The sequence below is a fragment of the Rhinichthys klamathensis genome, unplaced genomic scaffold (genome assembly GCF_029890125.1).
Source record: "Rhinichthys klamathensis goyatoka isolate OS25496 unplaced genomic scaffold, OSU_Roscu_1.1 h1tg000185l_1, whole genome shotgun sequence".
Taxonomy (NCBI): domain Eukaryota; kingdom Metazoa; phylum Chordata; class Actinopteri; order Cypriniformes; family Leuciscidae; genus Rhinichthys; species Rhinichthys klamathensis.
Genome location: NW_026606713.1, coordinates 955,126 through 978,587, shown reverse-complemented (window position 1 = coordinate 978,587; position 23,462 = coordinate 955,126). Strand labels below are relative to the sequence as shown.

Sequence of the window (23,462 nt, the reverse complement as noted above, 5' to 3'; positions counted from 1 at the left end):
GCTCACCTGGGCTCCAGTGTCCAGTAAGGCATTGACTGTCAACCCATTGAGGTCACAACGTGCAAGGGCTTTGGCTCCTATGAACTTGGCCAGACGTCTACTGGTTTGAGTGGGTAAAGAGAGAGAAAGTTGGTTATTGACTTGTTCATCGTTTTCTTTTGGTCTCTGATTAACTGAACTTGTCTCTGTACGACTCTCAAAGCTCCGTACGCTACCCTCAGCACTGTGGGACTGAACGTGAAGCCCGGTCACTGCTTGTCCCGTGGCAGAAACCGGCTCCAGTTTTCCGGACGCTTGGGTTTTTTCAAACAGCCTACCGCTCTGTGACCGTCCTCACCACAGTAGAAACAATGAGTGCAACCTGGGCGGTTCTGTTCGAGGCAATTAGCACAGCTATTTGGTCTGGGTTTCCTTTGATCCACTTTGACTTGGCAATGATGGCAACATTCTGGGTTTTGAATCGGCTGGGGTCTTTGCAGTAGTTCAACTTTATTCATTAACTCCTCTACTTTCTCAGTTAACTGCTGGAGTACATCAGCTTTTGACTGTTTGTCTGGAACATCTTTCTTTGTACTACTGCCTTGTACTGCTGCCGCTTCAAGCTCTGTGCTATTCACACTTATTTGTTTCTGCTTCACAACTGACCCCAAACGTCTCTGTCTCTCATTCTCAATGTTTGTTATCTTCATCATTTGCTTTAAGATCGTCTCGTCAGACACGCTGCTATCAGAGAGAAATGGTTTCAGTTCTCGACGTATGTCGTTATGCTTATGGCTGAGACCCTGATACACGGCGTGGAGGAAAACGTCTTGAACTGTGTTCGCATTATACTTCACCTCTGTGTCGGCGTATTTTGAAGCGAACAGGATCTTTTGTTTGAGGCCTATCACTCGATACAAGAATTGTTGTGGAGTCTCGCCGTCATTTTGTTTTGTGCACATGAGCTCTTGGAAAAGTTCTGTGTTGCTTCGCCCACCTAAATGGGATTGCAGAAAGCCTTTCAGCTCGTCTATCGTCAAATCGTCTTTGTGTATTAGCATGTCTTTAAAGTTTCCCGGTCTAATGGCTCTGAGAACGCCTCTCAATATTTCAGTCTCGCTGAATCGCTCTTTAACACCCTCATCGATTTGTCTGCATATGCTATTGTAGCTTAAATCTGAGCCCTGATCGCCGATCTGTCCACCTTGGATCTTGAACTCGCGACGAAGCAGTGAAAGGTCTCGAAGGGGAATTATTCGGTCGTGTCTTCCATGTGGCGGCTGTTCTGGTGTGGGAGTGTTATCATATTGTTGAGTAGGTTGTAATGGTGGAGGTGTGGGTGTGAGTGAGGATGTGGGGCTGTTTATGTATTGCATGACTTTATTGCTAAGCTCAGCGTAACTAGAAAGCACTCTCTGTAACTCTGTGTCAGCGTTCTGTGTGCTTTTGACTTCAGTAGGTGTGAGTGGGGGGTTGTTCACGCTAACTGCAGCTGTACGAGGAATATTCGAACCACTGGCTGTCACGTTAACGGTTGTCAAGTTATCCGAATCTGTCGCTAGTTGGCCTACTGTTCTGTTCTCACTCAGTACTGGAATTGGCGTTATCTCGTTCACATTCTCCACAACACCTAATTTAGGTTGAGCATAACGAATCTGAATGACATTATTTACAGTATCATTAAGCTCTAACAGCACTGCCATACCTGAATCCTCAGATTCCACCAACATGTCACTGTTCATAAAAGTTAGAATGTACTCAAAGCAACTCTCTTCTTCGCCAACCTGAAGTGTGGATGAGTCCTTCCCTGGCACCGGACCAACTCTCTGGGCTAGTTGGAAAAGTTCATCGGCCGTCAGCATGAGTAGACTTTTCTTGATGCGCCACACCAAGCCTTTTCTCTCACCATCCGCCATGACTGCTTTTCTTTCTTCCCTTCCGTCGGTTGCTCGTCCTGGTCACGCTTTCACTCGCCTCTGCTGGTCTGGTTCCACGTGTGCAGAACAATCGTCACCTCACCGGCACTTGTTCTGGTGAAAGCAGGATCCACGCATCACCCAATCTTCCTCTCACTTCAAGCCTGAAGAGACGTCAGTTCCTGGAACATGTCAACTGCTGATTCTGGTCGTGCTTGTAGCCTGCGCATCTACTGTCATTCCCCGTACTGGCCACCAAAAATCTGTAACGGGTACCGTGGCGTCGGCACCCGTGAGGAACAGATTATTCTCCTGTAACACAGGAGAGAAACGAGGAGACAGTGTTCAAGTTCAAGCTCTCTGGAGTAATTTATTCACAATATGTGCATTAAACAAATCTCTGTTTCTCAGAGTCACATTATGTTTCACATATCACATTTTCAATGTCTTCTTAACATTATAATGACTTTCAGTGTTCATGTCAATTCACAATCTGCAATAAAATAAACTTCTCAATTTCACATTCATGTTTACTGACTCTGTATTTTTATATTTCACACTATTCATCAAAAAAGAAATACAAAAACCATAGCAAAATACTTCAATTACTTCTCTTAAATGATTAATCATTTCTATTCACAATATTTTTCCAGTATCACATTAATACGATGCTGTAAATCACTCTCAGAATTATTAATATACTTCAAATATAACTTTAAATATAACTTTAAACCTTATTTAACACATTAACTATTATCAATCGATCTTCAAAACACATATATAGTATGTTAAACAATACTTATTAACCATTATAAAATACCTTCATGTGCATTTGTATAAGGGAAAATGTATATATTTTTTCTGACGCGCTCACAAACGTTACATGTGCGTTTTCAGTAGGCCGCTAATCGGTCGAGCTTTTCTCTCTCGCTTAAATCAACCTCAAAAACAACCTCTGACGAGCATCACTTCTCTAAAACAATTCACTTATATTCACATTATATATAAACACATTTCAGCATGGTTAAATTCAACTTTAAAGTGTTTTTATACATTTACCCACCTGTAACACAGGAGAGAAACGAGGAGACAGTGTTCAAGTTCAAGCTCTCTGGAGTAATGAAAAACTCACGACTCGCACAGCTTAACACCCATCGCTCGACTCTGCCCCTAACGGTCAGGAGTAGCATTGCACACTTCTCTCTTTTTCTTTTAAAAGGAATCACATTACAATAAAACCCTTCTGAATGTTTCTTTTTCCAAAATAACACAATAACATTTTCAAAATGAAACCAATAATTTTGAATATACTTAAAGTACAATTACAATCCTTTTGTGATCGTCACAATTACGTGATACTATTTCAAAGTGATTTCCGTAATTTTTATTTTTTATAAATTGCATTTAGCTGTGAAAAAAACCTGGCAAGAGACGTGAGGATTTGAGGAGAATAACGAGAGATTCTTCGTGCATTGCAGTGAATTATTAATGAATATCGTAAAATAAATTCTGGAGAACAGACCACAAATGTGCAGTACATGTTGTCCTTTTTAATACTTTTTACAGCGGATTGCAAAGGGAAAAAGGAAATGAATCATGAGGAAAAAAAAGCAGCGACTGAAAAGAGCTCTTGCCATAGATATTCATGTTATAACGTCACGTTAAAATATCAAGTATAGTGTTATTCTCATGATGTCTGAAAATAATTCATGAAGGAAAATTGACAGCTCATCCAGTCAAACTGACGGATCGGCTTTATTTAGGGCAACCTTATGATTTGAAATGATTCGACAGCCTTTTTGAATGGAAGTTCCCCAAACCAGAAGTGCCACCGATAATTCAAAACGCAGTAAAGTCGTCAGGAATAAGATGGATATAGTATGAAAGTGAGTAGTATGAATATATTCGCCATGTTGTCAGTATCATGTGACCTAGTGACCTACCAGTGTCAGTTGCATCGCTTCACTGCCATAGATCCTCTCCGTGGCCTCATGAGGAAAGTAAAGTGTGCATTATGCTTACGCAAATGTATTATCTTGTTATTTGGGTACTTATTTGCCTACTCTGAGGACCGTGAATTCGGACATCTTTTGTCACATACTATTTTTCGCTTAGCTTCTACATAGTAGGGAAGTGTGCGATTTAGGACGCAGCCAAATATCTATCGCGCATTCGCGCATTTAAAGGTCCCCTTCTTCATGTTTTTTTGAAGCTTTGATTGTGTTTACAGTGTGCAATATAACATGTGTTCATGTTTCGCGTGTAAAAAAACACAGTATTTTTCACACAATTTACTTATCTGTACCGCTGTTTTCACTGTCCAAAAAAACAGCCTGATGACTTCCTTGTTCTATGAAGTCCCTCCTTCAGAAATACCTTCTGATTGTGCCAGCTGTTCCTGTGTTGTGATTCGACAGCAGCTTATCGCACATTGCCCAGAAAGGTCACACCTCTTCTCATAAATTGGAGATGCATGTGCAGCTGAAGTGCTTCTTCTCCGTGGGAGCGCAACAAGACCAGTGTTGCCAGATCTCGCGAGACAAATAAGCAACCAGGCCCGTGAAAACAAGCCCAAAACAAGCGACTTTTTCTCATAGATAGACAGTAAAAGAGCTTTTTCTACGGAGCCCCCCTAGGTTCCGGGAAGAGAAAAATAAATAAACTGTGTGCACGGTTTTACAATCCGTGGGGATGGATAGTTTTAAACTGTGGGTACAGATTGTCAATTTACATCCATGTGGACAGATTGTTAACAGCGCAGTTGTGTAAAACTGTGCACAGTACAGTTTATTTTTCTTCAGTAATGAAGCTTGGCTGTCCATCTAGTGAAAAATGTTGGTACTGCGCCCAAATAAAATCTCACTAAAAAGCTAATTTTTTGAGATATCAACCTAAAATTTGGAACACAACTTCTTTAGATTTTTGGCTTACATTTTCTTGCAGTTTTAGAGTAAAATATATTTTGTAATATATATATATATATATATATATATATATATATATATATATATATATATATATATATTATAGAAAATATAAATAATTATATTTTTACATTGTTCATTTTCATAAACTCAAACTTGTATAACTTTTTTTCTGTTTCACTTTCATAATTTCGTAATACTTCACTTCAACAATAATATGGCAAATGTCTTCTTTAAAATAAGACCAACCATAGGTCTATATTCCAAAGCATTCTTGAATTACAACCATTTAAGTTTGGATAGTGATTTTCATGTCTATCTATGCGAAAAAAGGGGGAGTGACAGTTAAAGGATTAAACAATTATTAAACTATAATATCTATATCTATAATATCTAAAATATAATTAATATATAAAAACTCTCCTACAGTCCAGTCACCATCAGTCGCGACGGTCGCAATTCATTTAAACGTCACTCACTGACGTTGTCGTTTTCCTAACCAGAAAAAAAACGATTGCCCTGCTCTGCCTCTGATTGGCTAGTACTCGTTGCCATCTGGGTCAGAGCCAATTAGAAGCAGGATGTGGGTGAGAAAAAACTCTACTGTCTCCTGTGTGTATGGGGAAAGGGGAGGGACAGAGGGAACAGGCAAGACAAACTCCTACGTTTAAATAACATATAGAAAATATCTGCTTGACAACGAGCTGGGAACAAGCCCAAATAAGCAACTACACTTTAGAAACAAGCCCAAAAAAACCGCGACCCGCGACTACCAATATTTGTAAGCGACTTTACAGAAAAGCAAGCCCAAAGTCGCTTATAATAAGCGGACTTGGCAACACTGAACAAGACCACGCACCTTTTTTGTGTATTCCTGTGGGCGGAGATTAGTCAAAAATCTAAAAAATGACTAGTTACGTCATTAAAAAAGGAAGTAGAGTGATGTAGTCCAAACCGGCCGTTCGCTAGCTGTATATGCTTTGAAAGGGTTAAATAAAATATCTCGCTAGGCATTGAACTTTAAGCTTTATAATTTTACAGGTATTATTTATGCTCTAACAGCAACATTAATTACACACTAATTAAAGTTTGAAAAATGGAATCGCGAAGAACGGGACCTTTAATGTTCGCTGCGCCTTTAAGCATAAACTCTAAGAGTCACGTGGTTTCATCCTGTAGGCAGCTTCCTGTATTGAGTTCATAACGGAGAGCTCGGACGCCGCAGATTAAAAAGAATCCGGACGAGCATCCGACTATTGATCATTTCAATAATCAGTTATCAATCTATTATCATTCATACTGCCTGGTCAGACCATTTAATACTATTTTTATCTGATCTAAAGCAGGGTTTGCTGAAGAACTGATTGTGAGTAACGTTACTTTACTGTCTTCTGTTCAGGGCGCATATAACGTTAACGTTACTGGACACAATGAGTGCTAGTCTCGCTTTGATATATCATAAGTCAGCACTTTAGAGTGTTTTGACGCTTTTGGAGCTGCTTGTGTGTTTCAAACGGATGCTGATCACAGGACAGTGAGATTAGATTGTATTTTGACTGGCAAACACCAGAATGCTCATGACTCATGATGACTGCTCTTTTGTTCTGTGTTTTCATTTAACGTTACCCTGTGCAAACAAACACAAATGCTCTTGAAACAGCTTCAGTGTGTGCTGGATGAATAGAGGCTCACTGTCAGTGTGTGTGTGTGTGTGTGTGTGTGTGTGTGTGTCCTCAGAAACAATCACCTGACTGGATGCTGAACTATTGTCATCTGCTGTAGGGACACTGACAGTTGAAGCTCGTGCTCAGGAGGTTTGAGGTAAGAGGTTTTCTTCATCACTTATCTCTCTCTCTCTGTCTGTATGTGTGTGTGTTTACATTATCATAATTATTTGTGCTGAGCTGCATATATCACACTTTGATTTAAAGCTCAAGTCAAAACATGAACAAATCTGAGGGATAATGGCTTACAGAATCATTTTTACATAATGAAAAGGATGAATGAACTTCCTAACTTGTGTTGTATTGTGTTAAACTGTAATTTGCCTAGATAGATTGTTAGGTAGCAGTGTTAATTTGCTATTATTAATTTAATAGAGTATTTATTCATAATTTGAATTAGCTATTATTATTATTATTATTATATTTTCAGTTTTCATGTTAATTTCAGTTCAAAGTTCATTTTAATTGCAATTCAAGTAATTGTGCTTTTGTCATTTTTATTAGTTTTTGTTTAAATATTTATCTTTGGCTTTATTTTGTATTTAGTATTAGTAATTTTAGTGCTTTATAGATAGATAGATAGATAGATAGATAGATAGATAGATAGATAGATAGATAGATAAAACAATGAGTTTAAATATTTGTTTGGAATCAAAGTGTTGGTGTGTAGATTTACATTTTGGTGAAAGAAATAATGTATCAAATTGATCTATTTGGACACCAGGAGATTCAGATGATCTAAAACAGGAATATCAGGTGTGTGTGTGTCTGTGTCCGTGTGTGTGTTTAAGAAGGAAACGCTCAGTCATGTTCATGTGTTTGAGCAGTCAGGCCACAGATTGAACAGAAGACAGAGGAATGTCTGCTATGAAGACTGAAGAGGATGCTAACGGGACGAGCACAGCTAACGGAGGACGAGGAGGAGTGTGTGAGGAGGGCGGCGTCACGGTCCTCAGGTACATGATACATTCAACAATAGCAGCATTTCATGTGGTCGCTTTCTTCCTGTAACAACATGCTTGAATTATGCTGTTATTGTTTACTAAAACTATTAAAAATTATTTTGTTAATGAAATAAAGCTGAATAATATTAGATGACAAACTGAATAAAATAGAAATAAGTTTAAGCTGAAGTACTAAAATTATTCAAATTAAAACTAAAGTAAACAGTAAAGTACTGAAGTAAAAAAAAAACTCATAAGAATGACAGAAATTAACTAAAATAAAAATTAAAACAGAAAAATTAAATAAATAAATATATATATACAGTATATATATATATATATATATATATATATATATATATATATATATATATATATATATATATACACATTATAAAAGTATATCAGTTATACTAAAATAACACTGTTTGAGTGTGTAATAGTTTCATGAACTTAATGTCACCTCAACTCTACAGTCCCACTGATCTATCAGAGATGCTGGCAGCAGGAACCAAAGAAGTTCACGAGAAGGCCGAAAACACCGCGTTTGTCAAAGACTTCCTGAGGGGACGCATCCACAAGGAGCTCTTCAAGGTAAATGGATCAGTCTGTGGTGATGTCATAAGTCATAATGTGGCATATTTCTGATTGAAACATGAGCTGCTGTGATTGGATTGATCCTTTTATCACATTAAACTTTGGATTGGATTACATGCATGATATTTTTGTGGCAGATGATTAAAAGGAAAAGAAATCCCGTACACTTAAAATGAAGGTATTGGAAGGTATTGTTAGCTAAAGCTAAAAAATAAAATGGTAACAATTTACAATAAGGTCCCATTAGTAATTTTATTGAATGCATTAATTAACATTAACTAACAATGAACGACACATTACAGTATTTATGTAAATACTGTAAATGCAAGTTAATAAAAACACTGTTTATTGTTAGCCAATGTCAACTGAGGTAATTAAATAAAATAACATCATTTTATATTAATAATGTGTTAGCAAATGTGTAATAAATGCTTTAGAAGTATTTTTCACTGTTAGTTCATGCTACCTAATGTAGTCAACTAATGTTTACAAATGAGACCCTTATTGTAAAGTGTTACCAATAAAGAGTTACTTATTTTCAAAATGAAACTTATTTTAACTCTTTCCCCGCCAGTGTTTTTAAAATAAAAAAAGTTGCCAGCCAGCATTTTTGATTATTTTCTCACACCTTTCATGGCCCCCAGAATATTTTGTTGTATGAATATCTGAACATGCCATATATCAAAAGCAAGAACAGACCCTCTGCTTTTAAACAAACACCTTTCATTTTATCAACACTTGAATGTGGTTAGAAGACCAGTTTCATGCATGTGTGTGTATTTATATACGAAATAACACAGTACACACACATAATATATTATGTAAACACAAACTTTTATTTTGGATGCATTTAATCGCGATTAATTATTGCACAGCCTTAGTTTTTATTAATCTTGATTTTTCCCAACCTGTGTGTTTTTTCTGGGCGAGTCTGAAAATAAAATGAAAATGAATAAGAACTAAATAGACATATCTTTAAAAAAAAAAACTAATAAAAATGACAAAAATAGGCAACAGAATAAAAATGAAAAGAGAAATTATAAAAACTACATTTGATACTAAAACACCTCTGTACACAGCAAGATAAATGTGTTTAGTTCTCCTTGATCATGATTTCTGGATCTGTGTTTTCAGCTCGGCCACGTGGCTTTATTCTTCACGTACTCCGCCATGGAAGAGGAGATCGAGAGGAATAAAGAGCACCCTCAGTTCGCTCCGCTCTACTTCCCCCACGAGCTCCACCGGCGGGACGCTCTGGCTCGGGATCTGGAGTTCTTCTACGGCGAGGACTGGCAGAGTCAGATCCGCATCTCTCCCGCGGCTCAGCGGTACGTGGACCGCATCCGGCGGGTCGGCCGGGACCAGCCCGCGCTTCTCGTGGCCCACGCCTACACGCGCTACATGGGGGACCTCTCGGGGGGGCAGGTGCTGAGGAAGGTGGCCCAGCGCGCACTGAAGCTGCCGCCCACAGGAGAAGGCCTGAGCTTCTACGAGTTCGACGGCATCCACAGCGCCAAGGCCTTCAAGCAGCTGTACCGCAGCCGGATGAACGAGCTGGAGCTCGACACACACACCAAGAGCAGGGTCGTGGAGGAAGCCAACCTCGCCTTTCAGTTCAACATGGAGGTGAGCAGTGCAGCTGGGCTCTCGTTGCAATTTAAAGGGGTCATATTTTCTTGTTATTATTTCATGCAAGATTTGTTGTACCAACTGTAATCATTTTTTCTAAAGATGGAGGAGTTCACTTAAAGACCAAACACAACCAAAACAAAGGAATCAGTGATTCGGCTTAAAGGATAATTCCGGTATTTAACACTTTGAGTCTATTTTCTAGTTTGTTTTGGATGAACTAGAGTGGTGGACTTAGAAATTTTGACGATGGGTCCTGTCTCGACTTTTTGACTATTTTAGAATCGCCTCTGACCGCTTCAGAGTGGATGTCTATGGGCATGCTCAAACATGTCCTTAAAACAACCCTTAACGTTGGTTTTCAAAACTGTGCAACTCACCGAGTGGTTAGTGGTGTTCGTTGATGATTAAAAACAAATATATCGGCGCAATGTATGCTTTCAATCCGTGTTATTTGCTATAGTGGAACTATTTTTTCAGATACCTCACAACCGCGTATAAACTTCCGCTCGATATTTGAGTCTGAAGCATTAGCACACTCCCGACCACTTGATGGCGACAACCACTTTGCCGCAGTTGCTCAGCTCACGCTTGCCTTCTGAGAGACGGAGAACCGAGCGAAAAGACTACAACCAAATGTAAACAGACCCCTTTCCGTTTCCGGTAGCGCAGTAATATCAACGAGCACTGAGTACTCCAGCAGACATCAATACGATTTTAAAAAATGGCAAATAAAACACGACAGAAAATGTATTTCGCTACGCTACTTGTTTTGGAACATCAACGAACACCACTAACCACTCGGTGAGTTGCACAGTTTTGAAAACGAACGTTAAGGGTTGTTTTAAGGACATGTTTGAGCATGCCCATAGACATCCACTCTGAATCGCTCAGAGGCGATTCTAAAATAGTCAAAAAGTCGAGACAGGACCCATCGTCAAAATTTCTAAGTCCACCACTCTAGTTCATCCAAAACAAACTAGAAAATAGACTCAAAGTGTTAAATACCGGAATTATCCTTTAATAATTCAAAAATCACTTTTCAATTTTTAAATTGTATTTATAATTAACATATTTCATTCAGTTATTATTTTAATAAGCAATTATTTTATTGCTACATTTAAGTACATTTTAAAATTATGAATATATACAGTAAATATATATATATATATATATATATATATATATATATATATATATATATATAATAGCTACACGACAATATTAATAACAACCTGGCTGCGCATCCTGATAGTGTCTTTATAGCAGCGGGGGATTTTAACCATGCTGACTTAAAGACTGTACTACATAAATTCCATCATAATGTGAATTGTGCAACCAGAGGAGATAAAACACTAGATCAGGTGTATACCAATGTAGCTAAGGCTTACAAAGTCAATGCATATCCTCATTTGGGTTTGAGTGATCATGTTTCACTTATGCTTCATCCCCGGTACACTCCCATCATTAAGTCTGCTGGGCCCGAGGTGAAACTCGTTAGAATCTGGCCCAAAAATGCCGTCTCTGAGCTACAGGACTGTTTCTATCACACAGACTGGGATGTTTTTAGAGACCAGGAATTATCAACACGGCAGGCCCTTGATGAGTATACTGGTACAGTTATGGACTATATAAATTTTTGTGTAGACAGGGTTACATATTGGAAAACGATCCATATCTTTCCTAACCAAAAGCCATGGGTGACACAAGAGGTGCGACTGTTGATTAAAGACAGGGATGCAGCCTATAGGTCTGGTGACAGTAGGGCCTACAGCACTGCCAGGAGGGCTCTTAAAAGGGGCATCAAGTCTGCCAAGCAAATCTATAAAAGGAAGATTGAAGCTAATTTTAACACCTACACTGACTCACGACAGGTGTGGGAAGGAATAAGGGCACTTTCGGATTACAAGGGAACAACATCAGCCTTTGTGAATGGTTCATCCACTGTGGCGGCTGAATTAAATCAGTTCTATGCACGCTTTGATAGGGAGAACAAGGATGCTTTGTGCCCCCACTTGCCCTCCCACGACGATATGTCACCAGTCCTGAGCCTTCATGAAGTGAGACTCTGCCTAGGTAACATCAATCCGAGGAAAGCATCTGGTCCGGATGGAGTACTGGGACGGGTGCTAAAGGACTGTGCGTCCGAACTAGCAGAAGTTTTTACCATCATCTTCAACTTGTCACTGTCCAGGTCATGGGTTCCATCATGTTTTAAAGCAGCAACAATTATTCCTGTCCCTAAACAAGCCAATGTCACATGCCTGAATGACTATAGGCCTGTTGCACTTACATCCATCCCTGCAAAGTGCTTGGAGCGGCTGGTCATGAAACACCTAAAAAAGGCCATACCACCAGCTTTAGACCGGTACCAGTTTGCATATAAGGAAAATAGATCACTGGAGGATGCCATTGCTATGGTGCTTCACCTGCTGTTGGAACATCTAGAGCATAAAAACACCTATGCACGGCTGCTCTTCATTGACTTTAGTTCAGCCTTCAACACAATACGGCCAAATACACTTCTGCTGAAATTGTGTAATCTTGGATTGAACAAGTCACTATGTTACTGGATACTGGATTTTCTAACCAACCGCTCCCAATGTGTGGAAATAGGCGAGCACGTTTCTGACACCATATACATCAACACTGGTGCACCTCAAGGCTTCGTGCTCAGTCCCCTACTTTACACAATTTACACACATGAATGCTCCGCTTTTTTTACCACTAATCATGTCATTAAATTTGCTGACGACACAACTGTGCTTGGCCTCATTACAGCCAGCAATGAGAAGGCATACAGGGCGGAGATCGAACTGTTAACAGAGTGGTGTAAGAACCATAACCTGTTACTAAACATCAGAAAGACAAAGGAAATCATAGTTGACTTTCGTAAATCAAACAATCTAGGTCACTCATCCCTCAACATCAATGGAGAGGCAGTCGAGAGGGTGAAACACTTCAAATTTCTGGGTGTTACTATGTCGGAGGATCTGTCCTGGGGCAGGAGCATCAGTACAGCGGTAGGGAAGGCCCAGCAGCGGCTCTTTTACCTGAGGAAGCTGGGAAAAGTGAAACTCCCCCAGAGGCTTATGATAAATTTTTACAACTGTGCAATCCAAAGTGTGCTGACTTATGGGCTGTTGGTGTGGTTTTCTAGCTGCACCACAGCTGAACGACAGTTACTTCAGAAGGTGGTGAAGGCTGCAGGCAAAATCATCGGGACTACCCTCCCGGAGATCTCATCTGTGTACACCGCCCGCTGTCTGCGTAAAGCACACAACATCATAAGAGACCGGTTCCATCCAGCCAACGCCTCGTTCCGCCTGCTGCCGTCGGGCAGGAGGTACAGGTCTCTTCCAGCTAGAACCACTAAAATGGCCAACTGCCTCTACCCTCAGGCAGTTCGACTGCTGAATGAGCACCATTGCGGACTACCTCCTTCCGTTACTTAATTTACACATCTATCATTATTTAATATTACCCAAAAACTGCAATAACTGTGAACTGGACTCTGCATTGTTGCAGCACACATAATTATACATTTTCATTGATTGGTAGCGATCCAGCTTATATGCCCCTTCTCTGTTTATGTGTCACTATGGCCCTTTTTGTGGTGTTAGTATGGACCTTTTCATTCCAACAATTGAAACTTGACTGTGTAGCTCTATAAGTGATTCAACTTGATATTCCCTTGTCTTGGTAGCTGTCTGTTGCGGTGCCCTGTAAACAAACTGTTTTTATATGGTGATCTTCTGCACTTCATGAAAACCACTGTCGATTGTTGCTCTGATGTAATTTCGTTGTACTTCCAATGACAATAAATAATAATAATAATATATATATATATATATATATATATATATATATATATATATATATATATATATATAATATTTCTGTTTGAAAATATTTTTTTACTTGTTATTTAGAAACATCCATTTGCCAGTAAAATATTTTCTAACTTTAATTAAACTAATTTAATTAATTTCTAAAATTGCATTTATTTATTTTGTTACATTTATCTACATTTTAAAATAATTACTTTATACATAGACACACTCACACACACACATATATATAATCAATTAAATTAATTTAAATGTTTTATTCTTACTTTTTTTCTTTTTGAAATAGTTTATTATTATTATTGTTATTATTACCTATTTTATTGTTAAATGGATGACGTTTTCAAACACAATTTTCTAAATTAAATTAAATTTAATTGTTATTATTAATTATTTAATGTCTATTTTGTCAATTTTATATCATATCAATTTTATTTGTTTTTTATTTATATTTTTATTTATTTATTTTAAAATAAAAAAAATAAAAAAAATGTATGTGTATTTATTTATATATATATATATATATATATATATATATATATATATATATATATATATATATATATTGAGAGAGTGTAATACATTTATTTGTTTTACATTTTTCTTTTTTAAATAATGTATTGTTATTATGACCTATTTTATTGGCAGATAGATAAAGCAATGCTTTTTTTCTAAATGAGGTTTAATTAAATGAGACAACCACAATTTTAAAACTTACAAATAAATGAATTGTTTTATTGTTTCATTTTACATTTACATTTAATGAATGTTTTCAGGTTCTGAAAGTTTAATCAATAATATTTTGATTATTCGTTATGAGTCTTTAAAGAATGATGTTGATGACAATTAATTCAATTAATCAGACTGATTAGTTCAGACTGAACTGGTGTCAGTGTGTTCATATCAGTGAGCGTGTAATTCAAGATGCGAGTCTCTCCTGCTCCGTGTGGCTTGAGTTTCATCCGTCAGCAGATGGAGTCCTTTGTCCTCACGGCAGATCACAGTTGAGCTCTGAAATTAAATGGACAAAACGGGGTCAAAACAATGTCTCGCATCTCACCAGCATCTTTTAGGAAAGCGTTTGACTGTGACATCTAGTTGAATGTGTTTATGTTACGCTCTCACTGTCACACACATGACAAAGAGCTTTTCATTAAACGCTTGTCATTTCCTCAGTGTTCACTCATTGTTTCCTGTGATCTGTAACTGTAAACGTCCTTTTCTGTGTTGCGTGCAGATTTTTGGAGAACTAGAGGAGGTTGGAAAGACCCTTCAGGACGATGTTTTGGACGCCGCTCCTGCTCATGGCGAGATACAAGGGGACGTCAGTCAGTGTCCGTACCACGCTGCCAAAACGGGTAAACTTCACCAGAATATTCATCTTCATTGCACCTGAAACCAGGGACTCGCAAACTTTTCTGGCAGCCAAACCCATACAATATTTATGTTAAGTACACCTGAGCTTTTAAGTTGAAACAGCACTTTCACACATTTACCGTTCTTTGAGGATGGTTAATGGTCACATGACATGCAACCAATCAGATCAAATATTAAAATAAGATTAAAATATTGTTACAAATATTTAAATGAAATTGTTATCATTATTAGTTTTAACTGTAATTATAAAAAATGAAAAAATATACTAGTACTGTTGTAAATTACAATTGTACTGCGAAGTACAAAAAACTATATTTAATTATTATAATATATACTTTTGTTTGGGCACAATAGATTCAGTGTTATTTTAGTAATATTGAGATACTATTATAGTTATTCATATTTTGAATTGGTTGTCATTTTTTTTCTGTTTTCATTATCATTTTAGTTAAAGTTTTAGTAATTTTGTTGTATGTTTTTGTCATTTGTATTAGTTTTTTTTATATGTCTTTATAGTTTTTATTATTTTTTAATAATTAATATATTAAAAATATAATTTTATTAATAAATTGCATCAAGTTAAACTAAATGAAAATCAGAAATTGGAACTAGCTGTAATAAAATAAGTTTAAGGTTTTTCAGTTAACCTTTATTATATTTCAAGTAACAAACATGTTTTTAATGTTTCTACTTTAAATTTCAGCCTTTGATTTGATAATTACTCTAATCTATATCGCTTTAATTTCGATTAATTGTACAGCTCTATTCATTTTAATTTTATATTTGATTGTATTTATTATCATTAGCTTTTCATCAACCTCTACAGTTCTCTTTCAAAGCCCCCTTTGGGAAACCCGGCCTTAAACCCAAGCAAACGAGAGCGTTTACATGATTACTTCATTCTCTCTGTTTCAGCTGCCAGCAGCGGATCATCTTACATTTGTCAAGTGGCCATGACCGTGCTTAAAAATCCCTCCGGTCAAGTACTATTGGCCGCCTGGATCGCTGCTCTAGCCGGATTGGCTGCTTGGTACCTGATGTGACCTCCTGTGACCCAATCTTAGTGCATCCCATTTGCCCCCTCGTCCTTGGATAAATGTGATTTAAAATGATAATGTATGAGCACAGACTTTTTAAACGCAGGATAGCATAGGTTATTGTGGCAGCCGTTACTGTTGCACATGTCAGTGTTGATGAAGTTAAGGCTGGAGAAGAGCTGCGGAAATATGCAGAGTGTTATTTTTATAGTTTTATCGCAGTATCGAGTCAGATTTGGTGCAACAAGTCAAATGGGCCGAAACATATTCTACGCAAGTACGTGAACATAAACGCAAGATTGATTACATGCGTCATGTTAATTGTGTTGAATTCTCATTCATCACTATAAGGGGCGCTATAGAAGGTATTAGTGCAAATCGTCTTCTACAGTCAGTTTTATTGGCCCATTTGTCATGCGTGCTTTCAAATGAGATATGCTATGCATACATGCAGCATTTACAAAGAAAAGCAGTACTTCTGCAGGGCAGACTACTGAGATGTAAGGTCAGAAAAATGACTGCCACAACGGTTAATAAAGAAAAGGTTTAGAATGTAAAAGATGGAAGAATTGCACATTAAGGTCATTTTTGTCTAGTTACACAACAGGACGTGTTACAGACATTTAGGGATTTTTCTACATAGTCGGTTTAATGGGCCAGAATGAACAGTTTTTACTAGTGAATTGAGTTTTTCAGTGATGATGAAGATAAATATCTTTTATACATTCATTATTATTGTGTGTACATATTATTATCTGTCATAGTTGTATACACAATTATATACAGTATGTATATATATGGTAACACTTTACAATAAGGTCTAGTGTATGTCATAAATGTATAGACATATATAACATACAAATAAATGTTAATATTTACATTAACCAAGATCAATAAATGGTTTAGTATTTTTACTATATAAGTATTTTAATAGGTTCCTTGAGGTTCAATCATAATGTTAATAGAGGGTTTTTTTTTTCACAAAAAGCAAATATATATATGGAAAAAATATTATTTTCAACCTTCATTCTGACCCTCTGTCTGAAATGATCAGTTTTTAAGGCACGCCCCCTTTAAGGCTTGTCGATATACGCCCACTGTTATGATTGGCTGACGTCATTGTATAGGAAACGGTATCAACGGCCACTCGCTATTGCACTCGAGTAAGTGTTTTAAAAACATTATTCATATAAAACCATCTTTTACAGCATCAGTAATCATTTGCCAGTGTGACCTCACAAGTCCCACACTATCAAAATGAGCTTTTTTTGGAGCTTGATTAAATAAATACTTTGTTTATGAGGAGGATGTTTTAAGCTCTGAGACTTGCAGGATGTTTTAATGGCACAAAGACCTCTTATCAAATTGTCATTGATCTTTTGACATATTTCTCATTTCATGACCCCTTTAACTTATGTAGTTATCTAATGTTAACAAATAAAACCTTATTGTAAAGTGATACTATATATATATATATATATTAACAATAGGCTGATATATCAGTTCATCTCTAATTATCACCAGGGCTTTACTCAAGGCTCTGATGAACAATTGTCAGACATATTAAGTATTTGAATGCAATTTAAACAAGGGAACAATACTGAATTAATTGGTATACTGTATTTGTACAAGCTAGAATTAACAATAGTGTTTTTCTCTGAAGGTGATTCATTGATCCGACTTGCAGTATGAAATTATTAACATTTATGGATGCAATAATTTCTTGAGTCTTCATGCAACTTTTAATCCATATATTTATAGTTTTGTTCCCTTTGACATAAGAGCTAAACCTAAAGATCATTATACTGATGAATAATTTTCTTGAAGAGTGTTTCATGTAATACCAAATGCTGAGGGGCAGAACATTCACAGGACTTTTTGAACCAAAGGAAATGTTACTTTGCATTACTAATCGGATCATAAAACAGACCGGCATATATGCAAAGTGTTTTGCATGAATGGTTGTGCTTGGGTTTTATGCAGATAATTTAATTTGTTGGCTTATTTTGTGTTTTGAATAACTTGACAGCTTATTTTATTAAAGCACTGGGAGACATTGAGAGTGGTGTTGATATATAGTACAGTGTTTTTTTTACACCGTTATTTTGTGTAGTTCATTTGAAATTTCTTTATTATATTCTTTTTAAGGTTTAGAACAGGGTTTTTTTTTTTTTTTTAAATTGTTCCCTTCAGCTGTATGTTCACTGTAATGAGTAATAAATTCACAACTGTGCTGCATTCACTGTTCAAGTTCATGTTTTATTAAAAAAGAAATGTATTTGAATAATTCAGATTTTATGTTAAGCTCTTTGCATGCTGTAAGTTACCTGAGAAAATAGAAGAAAAAAAAACACATATAATTACAATCTAAATCTTCAGATTGAATGAGGCAAAACAATCTGAAGATTAAGAATTTTTGAAATAGTATTTTTGCCAAAGCTATATTGATGTTTCCATACAAAATGTGCTGTTTGAGGTATACAGTTACTATATTATGGAAGCCTAAAAAAAAAGTCAGGCTCTGGTAAATCTTAATTTAAACATAAATAGTAATAGTAAGTCGGAATAGGCTTAATGCCGCGCACTTCCGTTCTGGTGCTTCCGCATTCTTCAGCCAGCTTCAGTACTTCCGGTTCACGGTAGCGTACGCTGTAGCTATGTCGTTTTTTACGCGATCGCTGCAGGACCTGCCGAGTATAACGGCAAACGATGTACATCGGATCATCCAGACCACATCGAAGACACCAACATCAAAAAAGAACAAAGGTTTTAAATTGTATGTGTCCAGCTATATAAACAACTACGAAGGTAAGTTAACAAGCCTCTGTTTTGAGTTTACCAAAAACGATACATTCTAGCTCATTGGCTTTTTACTAGCCAAAGATAGCACAGTGAGGAAGCAACGTTAATAATGTCAGCAGAGTGATAGGTTAACATGAATATTTTGTGTTTCTGAAATGCAATACCCTAACCTCTATGTTAATCACAGTTTCAAACTAGGAGTCAGGAGAGGTCACGGTTAGGTCTGAGTGCTTCAGATCTAAGAGGAAAAGCCAGAAGCCTCACTGTCTGAGTGTAAGGGAAAGTCATCCTGCAGGTTCAGAAGAAACAGGTTCTTTTTTTTGTCAAAATGAAGTTTCTGTGAGCCATATCATTGCTGTGAATTAGATCCAGATAAACACCAACATTGCACTATATGAATCATATGGTACCTGAGATGATATGTGAATTATGAATACAGGGTGTGCCAGAAAGAATGTAAAATGAATGGCTCCCACAGAAGCAAGATTTTGTTAAGAGTTTTTATAATTTTTTCATTACTTATTCTGCACTGCTATTTTAAAATAAGTATAGTGAGATTAATCATGATATATTACATCTGACATGGTCAACTATAGGCTAAATAAATTGTAACAATCCCTGTATCACTTTGCACATTTTAAAGTTCACTAACAGATTTTTGCTAACAGACAAATTTAGTGTGTAAAAGGCTGTCTCTTTAATTGCAGTTGTAGCCGGTACAGTTTTCTAATAAATATTTGTTGTTGTAACAGATTGTGCTAAGGGATTCAAAGCCGGTGGTGTTACTGAGATGCCAGTGTACCTGTGTGGCAGGTACAGCCTTGTGCAGTCATGTGGCAGCTCTACTGTACCAGACGGCGCACTACTCCCAGCTCAGGTTTATATCAGTTCCCCCAGTGTTCAGCTGCACAGAAACGGAACAAAAGTGGCACAAACCAAGGACCATGGTAGCAAGCCTTTTAATGACTCTTTCATTTTATGTATGGATATCTCTTGGATGTTTCTCACATGTTTTTATTTCGTTGCAGGGTATTAAACCTGGTCCAGTTAATGACATGGTCATTATATCAGCCAGACCAAAAGAAAGGAGACTTGCAGAAGGAATCAGGTATGTTGTTAACTATACTAAACACACACAACAAATCCATTTGCACACATACATTTACGCACCCTCAGAAGTACTTACTTGCTCAATCCTTGTGCATCAATTAAGAAAAGTTACACATAGGTCCATGGTGGACAAAAATGTCTGTCAAAAAAATAAAATAAAGCTTGAGGTGGCGCTGTGGAGCGTATTTAACAAGTTTGTATTTGATCACATAATGTTGTCGTCTGCCTCGCGACGTTTGGAATTAGGCTACTCAGATCATGAAAATTATCTTACTAAATGGAATTACTTTTGATCAAATTAATTAATGAATCGGAGTTATCATAATATCACCACCATGATAAATCACATGAAATCCATCCAAACACCAGTCGACTGAGGAAAGACAGCTGCTCATCACTGCATCACGACTGCAGGTAAAGCGTAGTTAGGAGAGAGGAAGCAAGCTTGGCATATGCATGAGACCCAGGGGTGTACTTGCTAGAGGGGCTTTGAGAATGAAGAGAAAAGCCACCATATCTGCTGCTACCACCCTGTGCAGAAACAAAAACTGGTAACGAAAACTGTCCAGGATCTCCTGAAGATGAGCCTCCTGCTGATGACAGGGAAGGAAACAAACTCTGCATTGGCTAGCTTTGAGACGGAGAGCTACCCTGTGATGCAGCTGCACTTGAGGTCTGAATACCTTGTGAAGGCTGCCATCTTTGAGACTTCTGGCTTTGGGACCCAGAAAAGCTTTGAAATGCTTGGCTGGACTGGTCGGCAACACCTTGGGGCGAGGACAACGATACACAATGACAATTATAGGAGGATGGAGACCCAGAGGCAAACTGACTTGTGGTATCTTGAGGCTGGAGTGATCCACCATAGGTGGTGCTTCCCTGCAGGGTGAATGGCTTAGAGGACCCTGACTGGGTGCCATAGCTAGAGGCAATCTGCTTCCGTGAACTCTGGACTGTAGCAGACTGACTGGAGGCACCTTGGGGTGAGAATAGTGATACACTTGGATAGGAGGATGGAGACCCAGAGGCAAACTGACTTGTGGTATCTTGAGGCTGGAGTGAGCCACCATAGGTGGTGCTTCCCTGCCATTTGAAGGGAGCAGAGGGTCCTTCCTGGGTGCCAGAGTTGCCTGTGAAGGTAGAGGTAAACTGCTTCTGTGAACTCTGGACTGCAGCAGACTGACTGGAGGCACCTTGGGGCGAGGATAGTGATACACTTGGATAGGATGGAAACCCAGAGGCAAACTGACTTGTGGTACCTTGAGGCTGGAGTGACCCACCATAAGTGGTACTTCCCTGCAGGGTGAATGGCTTAGGGGACCCTGACTGGGTGCCATAGCTAGAGGCAATCTGCTTCCGTGAACTCTGGACTGTAGCAGACTGACTGGAGGCACCTTGGGGTGAGGATAGTGATACACTTGGATAGTAGGATGGGGACCCAGAGGCAAACTGACTTGTGGTACCTTGAGGCTGGACAGAACCACTGTAAGTGCTACTCATTCCCTGTAAGGCAAAGCCAGTAGAGCCCCCAAACCAAGGAACAGAGCTACTTTTTGACTGGCTATAAATAGCTGGGTGTGATGACATGGGAAAACTCACATATTTGGTATGGGACGCAGGGGCATACAGACCCAGAGTGCCCTGAGGCTTCAGATATAAGCTAGAAGTAGAACTACTACCTCCCTGCACAGGGAAAAAATTACTGGAAGTGAATTGAGTGGCAGACCTGCTCTGGGTGCTTGTAGACACACTAGGTGAACTTTGAACGCTTGTGGACTGGCTAGAAATGCTTTGAGAGAGACTACCCTGAGTGTCTAGAGGTGAAGCAGGACCTGTTGACTGTGAATCTGAACTGCTCTCAGAGCCAAGCATAAACAAGCTGGGAGTGCTTTGACCATTATTAGACTGGCTAGAGACCTCCAAGGGTAAGGGTAGAAGCTGACTGGAGTTGTCTTGTGATTGGGGAGACAAGTCAACAAGAGAGCTAAGCCCTGCCACTTCCCCTTGAAAAGAAGAGCCAGAAGCTTCCAACAAACTGCCCGAACTTCCTGAAAGCTAGAACTATACAAACTGGGGGTACTCTGGTCACTGGTAGACTGACTAGAAACAGATGAAGAACTGAGCACGTTATAGGAGCCTGGGTCATATTGACTCGAGGCACCTTGAGACTGAGGCAAGCCACTGTAACTGCTTTCACCCTGAGGGGAGATGGATTGACCAGAGCCTTCTGAAGCCAGCACTGGGCTACCTTGAGAAGTGTACGTGGCACCTGGAGCAGATTAACTGCTGTAAGAGATGCTCTCCTGAGAGAACACAGGCAAAGTGGCTTCTGCTGATTTAGCACCAGAGGTTTCCAGGGAGCTGGACATGTACAAACTAGGGGAGCTTTGATTACTGGTGGACAGGCCAGAAGTGCCAAGTGTGGCAGGGAAGCTACTTTCTCCTTGTGTAGAAACACTAGTAGTATCTGTAGCGGCTGATCCAGAGGAACCCTGGAGCGATGTCAAACGGCCTGCATACCGTTAATTTAAGGGTAGAGGCAAGGACACTAAAACAGAGCTGCTTGGAGCTGTCTGGGCATGGGACATTGATTCATGCCTGCTGGAAACACTACCTTTAACAAATTGGAGTAAGTTTAACCTTTTCAGGGGTCTGTTAGTGAATAAACTAGAGCCCACTTCTTCAGGCAAAATCCCAGTCACAGGGACCTCTGACACAGAAGACTGGATTGCACGAGGTGAGAAAGTTTTGTCTGAAGGTTGGCCCCACCGGTGGTGGGCATCTGAATGAGCCCCACCTGTGAATTAGACAAAAAGACGACTTGTAGAAAAAGAAACCTCACAATTTAAAATACTTTGTAAGAGAATAAAAAAAAAAAAAAAAAACCACCAAAAACATTAATCTTACCTTTAAATCCACGAGCGTTACTCAAAAAAAGCAGGAAGGGTACAAACAAGGGTAACCTAAAAGTAAATATATAAAATACATAAAGTAAATTAATTATTTGCTGAATCACCCACAGACCGAGATTGATTGAATAAACTCACTGTGTCCACACTTTATCCATGGCAAACAAAAAACCCTGAGTACTCCAAAGCCCCAACATTCACTTTCTCAAACCACCACACAGACACTACAATTGCAAACATATCTAACTGGAGATAAGTGTATTTTATAGGCCTTCATCAGTCCAATTAGGGCAAATAACTAATTACATGAAACATTGTTCACCTGGGAAACTAACTGGCTGTTAAAAGATAATTGATGATTGTTTTATGAAGGCTCTGATTCCCTGTGCTGTTTAAACATTTTAAAGTGTGTAACTGTGCATTGTCTGCATAGGATATTCTCATACACTTTACACAAAATGTGTCTGATCACATCAGGTTGACCTTTATAAATAGTTGTGTTTAATTGTCATAATGTAAAACAAACTGTGCAGAGAGACAATTACTGATATATGGGGTAGGTAAGGTTTTGGATTGGGCACATGCAGAAGTAAGAACAAAGCTCAGTTTATGCTAAATTGGGGGGGAATTTAATGCTAAATTGCATCTAAAAACAATCCTGTACCT

The 23,462-nt window shown here is 38.3% G+C and overlaps 2 protein-coding genes across 2 annotated transcripts; one reads left to right on the top strand and one right to left on the bottom strand.

The window, feature by feature from the left end:
• Positions 1-7,347: 7,347 nt before the first annotated feature.
• Positions 7,348-16,517, top strand: hmox2b (heme oxygenase 2b). Its single transcript, XM_056261749.1, has 5 exons — positions 7,348-7,499; positions 7,964-8,081; positions 9,219-9,710; positions 14,799-14,919; positions 15,854-16,517. The coding sequence occupies exons 1-5, from the start codon at positions 7,402-7,404 to the stop codon at positions 15,979-15,981; spliced, it is 957 nt and encodes a 318-aa protein (XP_056117724.1). The 5' UTR covers positions 7,348-7,401; the 3' UTR covers positions 15,982-16,517.
• Positions 16,518-20,456: 3,939 nt separating this feature from the next.
• On the bottom strand, positions 20,457-22,563 carry LOC130095089 (uncharacterized). Its single transcript, XM_056261748.1, has 2 exons — positions 22,232-22,563; positions 20,457-22,048 (listed from the first exon to the last, which is right to left on the bottom strand). The coding sequence occupies exon 2, from the start codon at positions 21,757-21,759 to the stop codon at positions 20,515-20,517; it is 1,245 nt and encodes a 414-aa protein (XP_056117723.1). The 5' UTR covers positions 21,760-22,048; positions 22,232-22,563; the 3' UTR covers positions 20,457-20,514.
• Positions 22,564-23,462: the final 899 nt, after the last annotated feature.

What these genes read in the sequence shown, in the direction of transcription:
- hmox2b (XM_056261749.1), top strand. Translation starts at nt 7,402, where the DNA reads ATGTCTGCTATGAAGACTGAAGAGGATGCTAACGGGACGAGCACAGCT. An exon ending in GGCGGCGTCACGGTCCTCAG is followed by an intron (nt 7,500 to 7,963) that starts GTACATGATACA and finishes TCAACTCTACAG; the next exon opens with TCCCACTGATCTATCAGAGA. An exon ending in CCTTTCAGTTCAACATGGAG is followed by an intron (nt 9,711 to 14,798) that starts GTGAGCAGTGCA and finishes TGTTGCGTGCAG; the next exon opens with ATTTTTGGAGAACTAGAGGA.
- LOC130095089 (XM_056261748.1), bottom strand. Translation starts at nt 21,759, where the DNA reads ATGCTTGGCTCTGAGAGCAGTTCAGATTCACAGTCAACAGGTCCTGCT.